Source organism: Bufo bufo, chromosome 6, assembly GCF_905171765.1.
Source record: "Bufo bufo chromosome 6, aBufBuf1.1, whole genome shotgun sequence".
Lineage (NCBI taxonomy): Eukaryota > Metazoa > Chordata > Amphibia > Anura > Bufonidae > Bufo > Bufo bufo.
The window spans coordinates 234,413,581-234,429,238 of NC_053394.1; the positions used below are offsets into that span (position 1 = coordinate 234,413,581).

The 15,658-nt window shown below is 43.7% G+C and overlaps 1 protein-coding gene across 2 annotated transcripts in view; it reads right to left on the reverse strand.

Moving 5' to 3' along the window:
* Nucleotides 1-8,319: 8,319 nt before the first annotated feature.
* LOC121003944 (core histone macro-H2A.2) overlaps nt 8,320-15,658 on the reverse strand; it is a 45,333-nt gene continuing 37,994 nt past the window's right edge. The window contains exons 7-9 of one of the 2 annotated variants that reach the window (XM_040435913.1): nt 14,922-15,011; nt 11,415-11,589; nt 8,320-8,932 (exon numbers count right to left, since the gene is read on the reverse strand). In XM_040435913.1, the coding sequence (XP_040291847.1) occupies nt 8,767-8,932; nt 11,415-11,589; nt 14,922-15,011 (431 nt within the window). In that variant the 3' untranslated portion in view covers nt 8,320-8,766. The remainder of the gene's footprint in view (nt 8,933-11,414; nt 11,590-14,921; nt 15,012-15,658) is intronic. The other variant, XM_040435914.1, reaches the window with a different exon arrangement.

Genomic DNA, 15,658 nt, shown 5'->3' on the forward strand with positions numbered 1-15,658 from the left:
ACCAACTATACCAGAATACTGGCATAAAAAAAGTTGCAAACCGTTGATCTGTGACTTTTTAATTGCAATTTGCGCAAAAATGAAATTTTTATGTTGCCATAGCCACTTCCTGAAAAGGGTGCATGGCATTTGTGTGTTGTGGGCAAGGCCATCAGTCCTGATAGACTTCTTATCATGTCTACCATTTTTCTGGCCTAGATTTCAGTCATCATTTACATCTTAAAACTGATTTCACTCTAGGCGCACAGTCTGCCTGAGGTGTGCATCTTGTTAGAACTCAAGAGCATCCTCCGGTGGCACAGGGGATATCAAGACTGGCATAGAAAATGTCAGTCTTGATAAAGGTACCCCTGTGTTACTATTCGGCAAGTTCCTGATTCATCACAAATATGCTTTTTTCTTATCATAAGTGAGTTTCCACCAGGTCAACTATTTTGACAAGTCTGTTTTAGCCAGGTAAATAGCTGGAGGTTTTCTGTGACATCAAAAGTGGGTTTCAAGATGATGTGATATAGCGACTAGTTTTAGTGAGGTAAGCAACTGTGAGATCATAAGTATTTCTAAAAACATAATGGCCCAGGCATAAGCTTAGACAGCCTGCCTAAACCTACACCAGGCTGGATGATAAATCTTAGACACTTTCTCTGACAGCCGAATTTTGGACCAAAATGGTTCATCTTAGGCCACTGTTTCGTGTGAAACTCCGCTTCTGCTAAGCCCTGCCCCTTCGTGTCGGGAGAAAGTGTAGGAACCCTAGATTGCGCCAATTTACGCCACTTTTTTACATCACCTTTCTGTGATGAAGGTTACTGGTATATAAGCATAACTAACAGGGTAGCCAATACAGCAATTGCTATCGAGCCAATTAGTCAGTGGCTGATGGTGATCATGATGAAGTGGGGCCCACAGGTTTAATTTTATTACAAGTATGATTCAGCTGGGTAAACTGCTGTGGCATCACAACTGATGTGAAGTCAGGTAAGCTCAGGGGGTAAACCATGAATTTTATCTCAAGACACGGAGGCTCCTATTGCTTAACCCTTTCTTTACTGTACCACACAGCAGCAAAGAAAAAACAACAACATAACCACCAATGGGCTGATAGCCACGCCCCCTTAGTCCCATAGCTGCCACCCAGCTAAGTATCCACACTGATCTGGTTTCAGGTTTTTGGTGACATTATATGTGTATATTTCACAAATTCGTTATATTTTCCCCTATAGAGAGAGTTTCCCTCTTATATTAGCTTGTACTTCACCCTATTTTGTTCCTTCTATTAGGTTCCTTTACCCTCCTGTTTTTTTTTTTTTGCCTTCCCCTTCCGCCTGCCCCTAGAGTTTCCCCGGTGGTCTTACTTTCACCTGGTCCGTTTCTCCCCGCTCCATTATCGGGGGTTTTCTCTCCTCAGCGTCCGCTCGGCGCGCCCGAGATCTCGCGAATTAGCGCGGGATCTTGGGCGCCATCTTGGTTTTCAACCTCCGCCTTCCTTGCCGTTGCGGCGTCCGAAATCTCGCGAGATTTCGGACGCCATCTTCTCACTTATCGCCGCTCCGCTCTCTGTATTCGGCTGGCGGCTCACAACTACTGCACGCCGGCGGCTGTTCTGTCTTAGGTGTGGGTGACTAACCCCATCTCTCACTGTCCCTTAGCTATTATAGGTTAGTGGGGAGGCAGCGTTTTTCTCTCCAGGGTCTGAGATTATAGTTGTTCACTGTTACCACTGTTACCAGTAAATAATCATTACAATTAGAGGATGTCTTCTCATAGGGCCCTTACACCAGCTCGAGGTAGCTCTGGTCAGGAGGATAACCCTCCTCCTTCTGCCTTACAAGGGTCCATGCCTGCATCAGGTGGAATAGTTCCTATATCCTCGGATGCGCAGGCTCTGGCCCTTCAACAGTCAATTTCTAATGCCATTATGACTGCTATGGGGTCCATGTCATCAGTGCGGACCCATTCCATCTCCCAGGTCCTTATTGCCAACCCGTCCACTAGTCTGCCCCCTAATCCACCTCCCTTGCCAACCCCAGGTTCCTCCAGAATCGATAGCAATGATGGCTCGGTACCATCCCATGACGGCGCGCCTAGGTCGCGCAAACGAGCCTGTCCGCGCCAGGCAGAACGAGCACTGCAATGGAAATCAGCCCGTTCCCATCTGAGTCTGATTCTGACTCCTGCAGAGAGTCCGAGGAGGAGGCTTTACTGGAATCTCCACGCAATTCCGAGGAGGAGGGCATAGACATGGCAGATGACCGAGAGGCATCAGTGGCTTTCTCGCCCCGGCCACTACGGCCTACTTTTACTAAGTCAGCTACGACTTCTAGTTCGCCCGTTCCCCTTGCGGACCCTGCGGGCGATCCATTATTTGATCCATACTCCCTCCACCACCCTAGGTCCGCTGAGTATGTCGGTTACTTAGGGGCTCCCGCCTCACTCGGCCTCGTTTTACTAGTTCCTGGGTCGTCTCCACGGTATTGTCCTTCATTTCGGGTTGGCCGGCTAATGATGGCTTATCACTTCGGCAGTTGTCGGCCAAGTTGGTCACCCTCTCTTTTGTCTTATCTCGTGTAAGAGAGTTTCGGACGCCCGTTCTTTCACTCTGGAGGGGGTGACCTTTAACATCGCTAGACGTACTAAGACAAATATCAGGTCAGTCTCCTATCCTAGTTTCCTTCATCTTTGGCACTTTGCCCTGTCGCATGTTTGAAGGAATACGAATCCAGGACTCTGTCACTTCGGTCCTCATCCTCTTCACAGTTATTAATTTCCTTCCGGAGACCTTTGGGTGAAGTGGATTCTATCCCTGTCGGGTATAGACACTGCGATCTTTACGGCACATTCGGTTCGTGGGGCCTCCGCCACGTCCTTGACTATGTCGGGGGCACGCCTGGAGGATGTCATGAGGCTGGCAGACTGGTCACGGGCATCCACATTTATCGGATCCGCACATGTTCGCCTCTATTGTCAACCGGCTTTAAACTAGCAATAGGAGCCTCCGTGTCTTGAGATAAAATTGCATGATTTTCCTATTTTATGACGTAAAGTCGTGATTTTATGAAAGACACGGAGGCGAGTATTGACCCGCCCTTCTTTTTCCCTCCCTGCGTTGACTTTGGTTTTAGTGAATATTTATGATAGGTGTATGTATTTATATTTGCACCTGGTTATCTGTCCCAGTGTTGTTTTGTAGACGCCTTGGTTGCGTTTGTTCTCCCTACTATTATCTGTTTATTTTTCTCCTAATAGGATGAACCTGGAGAACGTCGGATGAGAGGTTGATCCCCTTCGTTTGCTGACAGTGCTTCGCTGTCGTTTTCAGCTTCGTTTGGTTCTAGTTGCGATGGCTGGTTCCAGTTCATTCGTTTTTCTTCGGATGGAGTTTCGTTGCGTTTCCTTGAGGGTGTCAAGTCGACAAAGAAAGAGGAAGATTGCTAGGATGGAGCTTCCTTTATATGGGACTAAGGGGGCGGGGCTATCAGCCCATTGGTGGTTATGTTCTTGTTTTTTCTTTGCTGCTGTGTGGTACAATAAAGAAAGGGTTAAGCAATATTCGCCTCTGTCTTTCATAAAATCATGCAATTAGCACTCCGCTGTTAGTGTCTGACCTTGGTTATTTAGATACAGCTGAGAGCTGATAATTATGAAACCTGATGTTCTCGCTATTTTGAAGTCTTTTAGGCTGCAAAGCGTGTTTAAAGAATGTATGGTATGAGCTATTCGTCCGGACAACAAAGAAATAATAAATCTAGGAACATCTTTACATTGTACAGTATGTCTTATCTATGGATTGTGGGCTTATCTAAGAGTGCTTCTGGTTATTTATTTATTTATTGACAATAATTTTTAAGGGATTGATGAATATACACAATATTAATTTGCAATATTTGGGAATTGAGTCAGCACAACCTGTATATAGGTGCAGATCACTATGGCGAAATACATATACAAACGGAGAATACAAATGTGATCGCACTCTATATCCAGCATTCTGCCCTGCCTCCATGCTGGATGAGACATTGGTGTACATTTTGGCCAAAGCGTAATAAGCCACTCACCGCGTCAAGGTTGCCTCCATTTGAGTGGAGGCAACCTTGACACGGTGAGTGGCTTATTATGCTTTGGCCAAAATGTACACCAATGTCTCATCCAGCATGGAGGCAGGGCAGAATGCTGGATATAGAGTGCGATCACATTTGTATTCTCCGTTTGTATATGTATTTCGCCATAGTGATCTGCACCTATATACAGGTTGTGCTGACTCAATTCCCAAATTTTTTTCTTTGTAGTATGTATTGGAGGCGTGGCGATCTCCTTTGAGTCATGCACACCTGACCAGTTAATCTGTCCTGGAGGCTGGTTTTAAAGTCAGTATAAAACTGAGTCTGCTTATATAGAACCTACCAGTGGCCATTTGGCTCCAGGAGAAGTATATGGTGGGCTCAGCGTGCATGTTGGTACTTGCATCCCTGGATCCGATGAAAGCTGTAATGGCACCGGACGGGGTTAAAAGCAGAGTGTGCTTGGCGTGCATGCTGACCTGCATTCCCTGGATTTTTGCGGCTGTCATGGCCCATGAACAGGTAGGAACTAGTGATAGGGTCCACTCAAATGGAGGCAACCTTGACGCGGTGAGTGGCTTATTACGCTTTGGCCAAAATGTACACCAATGTCTCATCCAGCATGGAGGCAGGGCAGAATGCTGGATATAGAGTGCGATCACATTTGTATTCTTTATTTGCAATATATTGACTTGTAATCTTGTCTCTGATGCAAATTACACTCCTCAACATTGAAATTTCAACAGCAAGAAGGACAAGCCATAATGTTATAAATTGAGAAAGTAGTAGGTGATCTGCAGATGATCATATTTTCAAGCACTTAGCTTCAATCTGTTATGTTGGAGGGACATAAAAGTTTTGAAGCCACATGAAATCTCAAAAATCAAATCAATCATGTAGGATGATTATGCAATGCCTCCTGTTTTTTTTTGACGTGCTAGTTATTGCCACTTGTTGCAATTGAGAGGGACAGAATTTTAGAACTGAAAGATTTTATCCAGCTACAGGTGTTCCATTGAGCTTATGTTGCCCCTCTCAAAGGCGATCATGGAGCACACTAAAATGCTCTTCTGTGAGGAGTCCTGCTTTTGTGTCAGATGCAATGATATTCAGAAATTGGTCTGGAGATCACGTCGGCAACACCATGACGAGGCCTTCACAAGGGTACGTCACACTGGTCCTACTCCTGGGATTATAGTGTGGTGTGGCATAACGTATGGTAGTCGGACCACTCTAGTCTTCATTTTAAAATGTTTCTACCACTTCATTTTCACATAATTAGCTTTCAGACACTAGCGATACGCTAGTGTCTGCTCTCCCAAACAATCCTAATATAACTGTTTATTGTCCTGCCGTTTCGCTAAAAATCACACTTATATTGATATGCTAATGAGCCTCTATTTGCTATGGGGGCGTCATTAGCACCTAGAGGCTCGGTCTACCTTCCCAAAATGCCGCCGCCCAGCGCGTCCCTCCAGCCCGCCCATCTCCTCCGGAATGCGATCAAGCGGACGAATTCTCGCGCATGCGCTGTGCGCGTCTGTATTCGGCGCATGCGCAGTGAATGTCTGACCGCTTCCCTGCACAGACATCTCCACTGCGCCTGTTCCTCGGAGCACTATGACGTCATCGGCGCAGTGGAGATGTCTGAGCAGGGAAGCGGTCAGACATTCACTGCGCATGCGGCGAATACAGACGCGCAGGGCGCATGCGCGAGAATTAGTCCGCTTGATCGCATTCCGGAGGAGATGGGCGGGCTGGAGGGACGCGCTGGGCGGCGGCATTTTGTGAAGGTAGACCGAGCCTCTAGGTGCTAATGACGCCCCCATAGCACCTAGAGGCTCATTAGCATATCTATACAAGTTTGATTTTTAGCGAAACGGCAGGACAATAAACAGTTATATTAGGATTGTTTGGGAGAGCAGACACTAGCGGATCGCTAGTGTCTGAAAGCTAATTATGTGAAAACGAAGTGGTAGAAACCCTTTAAGTACACTAACAGCTTGGTGTTACATTGATTTGGTCGTGGAACCAGTAATATATCTATTTCTCCAAAGCGTCCCAGGAGCCATTTTTCAACAGGACAATGCCAGGCCGCATGTTGCTTGGGCTACTGTGAGCAGCCTTTGTGGCCTAAATGTGCCAACATGTCCTTCAACATCTCCAGACTTGTCTCCATTAAGCACATCTGGAATGTCATTGGTCAGCAATTGCAAAGGGAACTGCCAGCAGCAAATCTTGATGTGCATGGCCAAGTGCTTTCATCATGGCAGAACATTCCTCAGACAACCATTAACGACCTCATTTATAGCATGCCAAGGCATCTAAATGTGTATATTTTTGTACATGGCGCTCATACTCGATCCTTAATAAATTGAGATTAGAGTTGAGCAAAACTTAAAGCTACTTTCACACTGGCGTTTTGGTTTTCCGTTTGTGACATCCGTTCAGGGCTCTCACAAGCGGTCCAAAACGGATCAGTTTTGCCCTAATGCATTCTGAATGGAAAAGGATCTGCTCAGAATGCATCAGTTTGCCTCCGTTCTGTCTCCATTACGCTTTGGAGGCGGACACCAAAATGCTGCTTGCAGCGTTTTGGTGTCCGTCTGACAAAACTGAGCCAAACGGATCAGTTCTGACACAATGTAAGTCAATGGGGACGTATCTGTTTTCTATGACACAATCTGGCACAATAGAAAACGGATTCGTCCTCCATTGACTTTCAATGATGTTCAAGACTGATCCGTCTTGGCTATGTTAAAGATAATACAAACGGATCCGTTCTGAACATATGCAGACTGTTGTATTATCTGAACGGATCCATCTGTGGAGATCCATGACTGATCCGTACCAAACTCTAGTGTGAAAGTAGCCTAATCTGAAGTCACTTTGTTCAAAACTTCGGAATAATACTGTACAGAGATTAGTCTCCATACAGTATTAGAATGTATGGGCTACGATGAGCCTAAGTTAGTTATTCACGAAGTCGGGTGTACCTTGGAACCGAAGCTGGGTTCGGTTTCAAGTTTTAAAGTGTTTTTTCACTTTAAAAATCAACTACCAAAGTTATTCAACGTCGTCATGAGCAACTTCGTGAAATAACTTACTTCGGTTCATCGGAGCCCATACATTCTAAAAGGTCCATTTACACGTCCGTATGTGTTTTGCGGATCCGCAAAACACGGACACCGGCAATGTGCGTTCAGCATTTTGCGGACCGCACATCGCCGGAACTCTCATAGAAAATGCCTTTTCTTGTCCGCAATTGCAGCACATTCCGGCCCCATTGAAAATGAATGGGTCCGCACCTGTTCCGCAAAATTGCGGAACAGATGCGGACCTATTTCGCAGACATGTGAATGGACCCTTATACTGTACAGAGATGAATCTCCGTAGAGTATTATTCTGAAGTTTTGAACGAAGAGACTTCGGATTAAGCATCTGAAGCTTGCTTCGCTCAAATCTAATTGAGAAGTTTTGAATACTTTTTTCATTTTCTACATTTTTATCATTTGCATATCATTAACGTGTTTATTGATCCTGCAATTTCCATAATTCCACATCTTTTCCTTCTTGGTGTTGCAATTTCAATGTTAAGGAGAGTAAATGGAAGTGATAAAGCGGTTTTACTGGTCTGTAGTTCCTTCTAGAGCAGAGCTTTTCAAACTATGAGATGGACCTCATTGGTGAGGTGCCCACTAGTTGTTGGTAAAGGCACAGCTGAGTTTGACCATATCCAGAATATACCTTTTATGGCTGCAGCAATCTCTGATTTATTAACAGTTAAATTCTCCTCTGCTTATTTTAATGTTACACTGGGTTCAAGATATACAAATTATGATAAATTTTCCATTTTGGCATGGACTGCAACAAATGGTGAGGCCTTAGTAGAAACTGAAAAAGAAACGCTGATCTAGAGCAAAAGAGCAGTGCAAGAGAACTGCATAACACACAAAATGTATGTTCATTCACCACTCTTATGAACAGGTTTAGGATAGGAAAAAAATGTCTGATCAATCGGGGTCTGGTCTCAGAATGTGCCTGAGTAAACCATGAATAGGATACAGCACTCCGGCAAAGGTAATAAAACACTGAAGGCCTGTCCAAAGGATAGAACATCCATGCTAAAGTCCAGAAGAACTGATAGATTCAGGTTTTCCTTATAAATATGTTATACCAATAAAAACGGCAGAATTCCCAATAAACTACAGTGCAACAACATTCCCTAATTATGCCATTAAAGAAGACACGAGACACAACATGTAAGAACTTTGCTTAGTTTTTTTAAATAATATTGTGGTCTTATTACATTTGTAAAATTTATTACTACAAATCTAAAACAGATTTTTAGCTGTTGTAACACTAAGTCTAAAATAATAAGACAGGAAAAGTAAGAGAAGACATTGGGAACAACATCCTTGAAGGAAATAAAACATGGTTGATGACGACAGAGGGATATTTCTTTAAAGACTCTATAAAAATGCAAATAGGGTGCTGGCTTGGTACAGAAATAGGAGAATTCAATGAGAATTAGCCCAAATATGCCTCGTCAACCATGGGAAATAAAATGTAAAATCTGTCCTCAAACCACAAAACTTCAAATGTGTTTCAACACCTTCTTAACATTAATTCTTCAGCTCTAGGCCTCCAATCTTCTACTGGAGTACAACCACCCTTGTGTGCGAAGCTGCTCTGCGAACTCTTACTTCTACTTTGTGTCAAGCTTGGCCATTTCCTGCACATAGATCCCAATGCTTTCGCTGTCAAACAGAAGGAAGTAAATATTCTTCACAGTGGATGAGCTGGAGGAGCCAAAATGGCTGGAGATGGCTCGCAGAATGACCTGAGCCGCTGTCTGCTTGGGAAAGCCGTTTCTGCATGGTGAGACAAGCACAAAAAATGTTGGTCATAAATCATTTGCAACACATTGTAACAACTTCAGCACCATTATGACTACATGGGACAGAATGTAGATTTTGCTGCGGACCGGTCACTGATTTCACCCTATGCATTGCACAGGGTAAAATCCACAAAATAAATTGACATGTTGCAGCTTTAAAGAGTAACTAAACTTTTATAATAATTTTTAATATGTCCCTAATAAAAAAATTCTAATATACTTTTAATTTATTCATTTTCTATTTCTACTATACTTTTACATCCCTAAAGCACACTATTCAGTGTGTGCTTAAAACGCAGTTCTCCCTACACCGCTGACAGCTCAGCGGTGTACGGAGTACTCATTTTATGAATGGGCATCAGCAGCGCAGGTAGTATGGGCAGGAGCACACATTGCTGCTCCTGCCCGTGCTCCCCGGACAATTACTAACTCTTGGCATAGTACACGGGTACCCTGTACCCATGTACTATGCCAGGATTAACTGAGCGGAGCGGGCTCCTGCCTGCTCCTCTAAGCTAAGAGAATTGCATGACAATTCTCTTAGCTTATCAAATCCAGGCATAGTACATGGGTACAGGGTACCCGTGTACTATGCCAAGAGTTAGTAATTGTCCAGGGAGCACGGGCAGGAGCAGCAATGAGCGCTCCTGCCCTTACTCCTTGCACTGCTGCTGCTCATTCATAAAATGAGTACTCCGTACACCTCTGAGCTGTCAGCGGTGTAGGGAGAACTGAGTTTTAAGCACACACGGAATGGTGCGCTTTAGGGATGTAAAAGTATAGTAAAAATAGAAAATTAATAAAGTATATTAGAATTTTTTTTGGGGGGGGGGGGGGGGGGGGATTAGGGACAACATATTACAAATTATTATAAAAGTTTAGTTACTCTTTAATTCCTCAAGCAAAAGGACAATTTTCGTATTTGGAGGTTCGGTTTTTCCTCCCCCCTTCCAAGAGCCATAACTTTTTTTACCTTTACATTCACCCAGCCTTATATGGGCTTATTTATTTTGCAGGACAAGTTGTATTTTTAGTGACACCATTTAATTCACTCTATCTTGTATTGGAAAATAAATCTTTGCCGGGGGAAATAAAAAAAAAAAGCACATTCACCATAGTTTTTTCAGGTTTTTATGGCGTTTACTATACGTTAACAATGACATGGAAAGCTTATTTTGCGGGTCAGTACTATTACGGAAAAACCAAATTTTTGTAGTATTTATTTCAAATTGGTAAAAAAAATAAAAATGCATTGCCATATCATGACAACCATAACTTTTTTTGTGTTTTCATCTACAGAGCTGTGCGACGGCTTGTTTTTTCGCAAGGTGAGCTCTAGTTTCTTTCTTGGACCATTTTGGGGTACATTTGACTTTTTTATCACTCTTTATTCAATTTTAGGGCAGTGACAAAAATGGCAAATGGCGCATTTAGATTTCTTTTCCTGTTACTGTATTCAATGTCCATTAAAAACATTTTTTATTGTTTCTTTTTTATACACGGTATGTAAAATTGGATAAGTGAGGGAGCGATTAGAATTTTTAGATTCTTTAAAACCTTTTTACCCCCACTGTAATTTAGTCCCCTTAGAGAATTTCAATATGTGATCGTCTGATTGCTTGTACCATAGACTTCAATTGAATACTATTGCAGTCTATGGGATTTTTACAAGCTGCCTGTCAATCCATGCCACAGGCTTTGCAGGCAGCTCATTATGACAGGAGCCTCCACAAGACCTTAGGCTATCACAGCAGCCAATAGGAACTCCGCAATTTCACCACAGGGCCCCCTCTCCCTCTAACTACACAGGTGCCGCGGTTGCCATTGACAGCGGCATCTGAAAGGTTAAATGACCAAGATCAAGATCATCGCCAGTCATTGAGGCTGGGTGCTGGCTGTATCGTACAGTCAGCACCCGCCATGTATGGAGTGGGAAGGAACAGCTGCTGACTCCTTTCCATCGACTCTTGCACCATGCTGACATCACAAAGGGGTTAAAATTCGCACTGCAGGTGAATTTGTACTGTGGATATTTTTACAGCAGGTGGATGAGGTGTCTTAAAATCCAATTCACTTTGCTGCTACTGTAAAATGCTGCAGATTTGCAGCATGCAAATCTGAAGTGTAACTGTCCTATGAGGACATCAAGTAATATGGCATCCATAATCCAACTAAGGCTCTGTTCACACTTCATTTTAGTAACATTTTGTGTATGCTTTAGGAAATCTTCCTGTGCATACACTGAACATATCCACAAGGCTCCATTCACCTGGCATTTGTCAAAAGAGTTGTCATACCTCTATTATATGGGAAAGTATAGTTTGCTGTGCTTTCCTATACAATGGAAGCCTGTGGGCGGCCTAGGCCATGGCCTACATTGCAGGTTTCATCCCTACATATGACTGACATTAATACAGCGCTACTAATGGTGGATTTGGCAAACAATCTGTACACACCTGCCACTTGGGAAAGAAGGAAATGCCACAGATTTGAGCTTCTTCTCTTCAGCGACTGATAAACAGTTCTTGATGGTCTTCTCCAGCTGCTCTTCACACTTGTCTGCTCCCCACTGCGGGATGTGGCAGTGGATGACAAACTTGGCTGCTAATCCATTCGCTTGACTCAGGGCAGCTAACAAAGAAAGCATAGTCATTTATAGAGATGGTGACTTCATGAGTTCTTCAAATATGAAGCAAATAATTAAAAGGAAAAATGTGAAACAATATTCTACAGTTAAATTCAAAAATGCTAACTGTTGAGTACGTAGATACTTTACTTATCTTCTACAGACTGTAAGCTGTTTTCTTTTCCGTTAAGATAAAAAGTCAAATTCAGAGTTCTGTCGGTTTCCTGTTCCCACAACAGTACATTGTGGGAGCGCACAGAACTAAGCTATTGGGTTACTCCTTCTATGTACATTAAAACGGCAACAACTTATTAACCACTTGCTGCCCGCCCGCTGACTATATGCGTCCGGGCGGTTGGCAAGCATCACTGCACAGATGTTTTAAAAAGTTCTCGCAGAGAACACAGCTGCAGGCTAATCGTGCAGCTGCTGGAGCGGGGAGACCGCTGTCCGTAACAGCATGGCTCCCCTTAGAGAAGGCAGGGACAGTGTTTTATGGTCCGTGCCTTCCTGATCGCTGTATACACAGCACTCAATGAGAATCGTGTATACACATCAGGAAGCGGCATTCGAACCCAGCGATCAGTGATTGTTGAGGGCTTAGTAGACCCCGCACAGCTCTGCAGAGAGGTTGTACACCTGTGTACAACCTCTCTGTGGGCTGTATTCCCCCTGTAACTGGGGCTACTATGTCACCATTTAGCTTTCCGTTATTCTGATCTGTCAGAAGAACAGAAAGAAAAAAACTGATTTGTTATTTTGAGCATCAGTTTGTGTCCGTTCTGTCAGAGACAGTTGGGCTAGTTTCACAGCAGTGAACACCCTGCCAGATCTCTTTGCATTCCGGCATTGCCAGAAGTTTGTAAATCTCAGTCTGGCCCCATTAACTATAATGGGGACCTGCGGAGATCTGGCTGCAACCTGGCAAATATGCAGAGAATCGGATGGAAGAAAACCTGCATGCAGTACTTTTTGTCAAAAATAACGGATCTCTGATGGAAGTGACACAAACTGATCATAACTGATGCTAGAAAAAAGACGGATCAGTTATTTTTATTTATATTATTAGTTTATTCTGATCCGTTTTTTCTTCTATTTCTCTTGTTCTAACAGTACTGAAGAACGGAAAGATAAACGGTGAAGTCAGCCTTACAAGAGAAATCAGCAATAAAAAAATAAAAAATGTAATGTTAAATGTCCCCCAAAAGGTGTTTGTACAAAGCAAAGTAAAAAAAAATATTAAAATAAAAAGGCTGCCACACCACAGCTTCTAGCCCCACCCTGGTGGGTGACTAACCTATACATCCCATGAATAAAAGTGACCGTTATTGAATGAGTACATCATTAAAAAAATAAATAGTTGCATGCTGTGCTATTAAATTTATTTTTTATGCGAAACCTTACTTTATAACATTTTCGTGGCTATAAAAAATACGAAAATAAAAAATGACAAAACAATAAAGCCCCATATATCATTAATAAAGGCGCAAAAATGATTACATAACTCATTTGCTAAAAAAAAGTAATGGAAAATGCCCCTGGTCAGGAAGGTGGGTAAATGGGCCGGACTTTAATGGGAACCTGTTACCATGAAAATGCAGTGCAGTCTGCAGGCAGCTTGTTATAGAGCAGGAGGAGCTGAGCAGACATTATACAGTTTTGTGGGGAAAGATTCAGTAGTCATGAGAGCGGTCCTATTCACTGACTGACAGCCTTTCTTGTGTGAATATGTATACACTTATAGCGGTCACTGATTAGGACTGCACAAAGCTATTGGGGGAGTTATCAAACTGGTGTAAAGTAGAACCGGCTCAGTTGCCCATAGCAACCAATCAGATTCCACCTTTCATTTTTGACAGCTCCTTTGGAAAATGAACAATGCAATCTGATTGGTTGCTATGGGCAACTGAGCCAGTTCAACTTTACACCAGTTTGATAAATGACCCCGTATATATTATTCTGCTCAGCTCCTTCTGCTTTATGACATGCTAACTGAAAATTGCCCTTAATTTCATGGTGACAGGTTCCCTTAAAAGGGACATGTGCTGCTAGATTGCCACTAGCACGTCCACAATATACATTTTCCATAGCTCTATATATACAAATGAGACAAGTAAGGAGCCCAAGGGGCTGTTACCAATGTTTCAGGAGCCCAGCACCGCCCCCATCCTCTCTGAATCTCCTCCTTGCTCCCCTGATGTCACATAGAAACACATAGAAACATAGAATGTGTCGGCAGATAAGAACCATTTGGCCCATCTAGTCTGTCCAATATACTGAGTACTATGGATAGCCCTTGTCCCTATCTTATATGAAGGATGGCCTTATGCCTATCCCATGCATGCTTAAACATGCCCTTCACTGTATTTGCAGCTACCACTTCTGCAGGAAGGCTATTCCATGCATCCACTACTCTCTCAGTAAAGTAATACTTCCTGATATTACTTTTAAACCTTTGAAGCATAGTAATCTAGTGCCCTATTGTCAGCATTATAGACAAGGATAGGACTGTTCTATTAGGCCTCATGCACACAACCGTTTTTGTGGTCCGCATCCGTGCAGCATTTTTTGCGGCTCAGGTGCGGACCCATTCACTTAAATGGGGCAGCAAAAAAAAACAAAAAAAACAAAAAAAAACATCCGTTGCTCCGTTCCGTGGCCCCGCAAAAAAAATATAGCATGTCCTATTCTTGTCCGTTTTGCGGACAAGAATAGGCATTTCTACAATGGGCCGCCTGTTCCATTCTGCAAATTACGGAAGGCACACGGGCGAAGATTCAATATTAGGGGTGCTTTTAGAGTGGGGGAATTGGGGGGCACCTAAAGCAGAGGCATTGGGGGGACCTAGGGCAGAGTTCCCCCAATGCCACTCTGAACTCTGCAGAGAGCAGCACACATACACAGATCTATGTCTGCTATAAACAAATCCCATATTCTCCCCTTACAGTCTCCTACAGCTCACTGCTGTCACACACCTGAGAAATCAGCCCAGCACCGCAGAGGAGTCCTTCTCTCCAGCGGCCACAGTTTCCTGACAGCAGGGAGGGCAGGAGGGGGCAGACACCTTCTCTCATCCTTCACATCCAGAAGCCACAGAAGTCTAGAAGATACTGTGGGGCCTCCTGTACAATGTACACCAGTAGGAGGCTGCATCACTGTGTGATACTGCCACCTAGTGGTTACAATAATTATCTCTCCTGAGAAAGGAGAAATAGGACTCATCTTCTCTCTGGCGCAGGAGACTGGGGGCCCACCGAGGAATCCCCATCTTCCCCGGTGGGCCAGTCCGAGCCTGGTCACCACTGTGTACTGATCACAGAAATTAATATTACTTTACCTCCAGTCAACTCCAAAGGTCCATGAGATTTACGAAGCTCTTTCACAGCTTCCAGGAACTCTTTTCCTCCAGCTTTTTCCAAGGCATTTCCTATACACAAAAAGACATGACAACTATGATTAGCATGATAGTACCAAGCCATTTTTGGGCTTCAGGCTATACAACAAGACAGCGATCCCAGGTCTGGTTTGATAAAGAGTAAGTTGTAGTGGATATACTGTATATACTGTACTTGCAGTTCTCACTTCAACCAGTGTGAAGACCCAGACCCCAGCTAGAGATAGAGCAGGTTGAAGTGGATACACTGCATATACTGTAGTTGCAGCACTCACTTCAACCAGTGTGAAGAGCAGAGGGAGGGGTGCAGAGCAGAGGAGGATGTGCTGGCAGCATGCAGGAAGTGATGGAGGATCTGTGATGCTTCTTCTGTTCCTATATGGCTACAGATGACACCAGGAGAATGGTAACAGATTTGTTTCATGTTATCACCCTCTCTTATCACTTGCTCATCTAATTGCTCCACTGCCCCTAACCAAGGCTACTTTCACACTCGCGTTTTGTGCAGATCCATCATGGACGGATCCGTTCAGATGATACAACCACCTGCCTCCGTTCAGAATGGATCTGTTTGTATTATCTTTAACACAGCTAAGACAGATCCGTCTTGAACACCATTGAAAGTCAATGGAGGACGGATCTGTTTTCTATTGTGCCAGATTGTGTTAGTGAAAACGGAT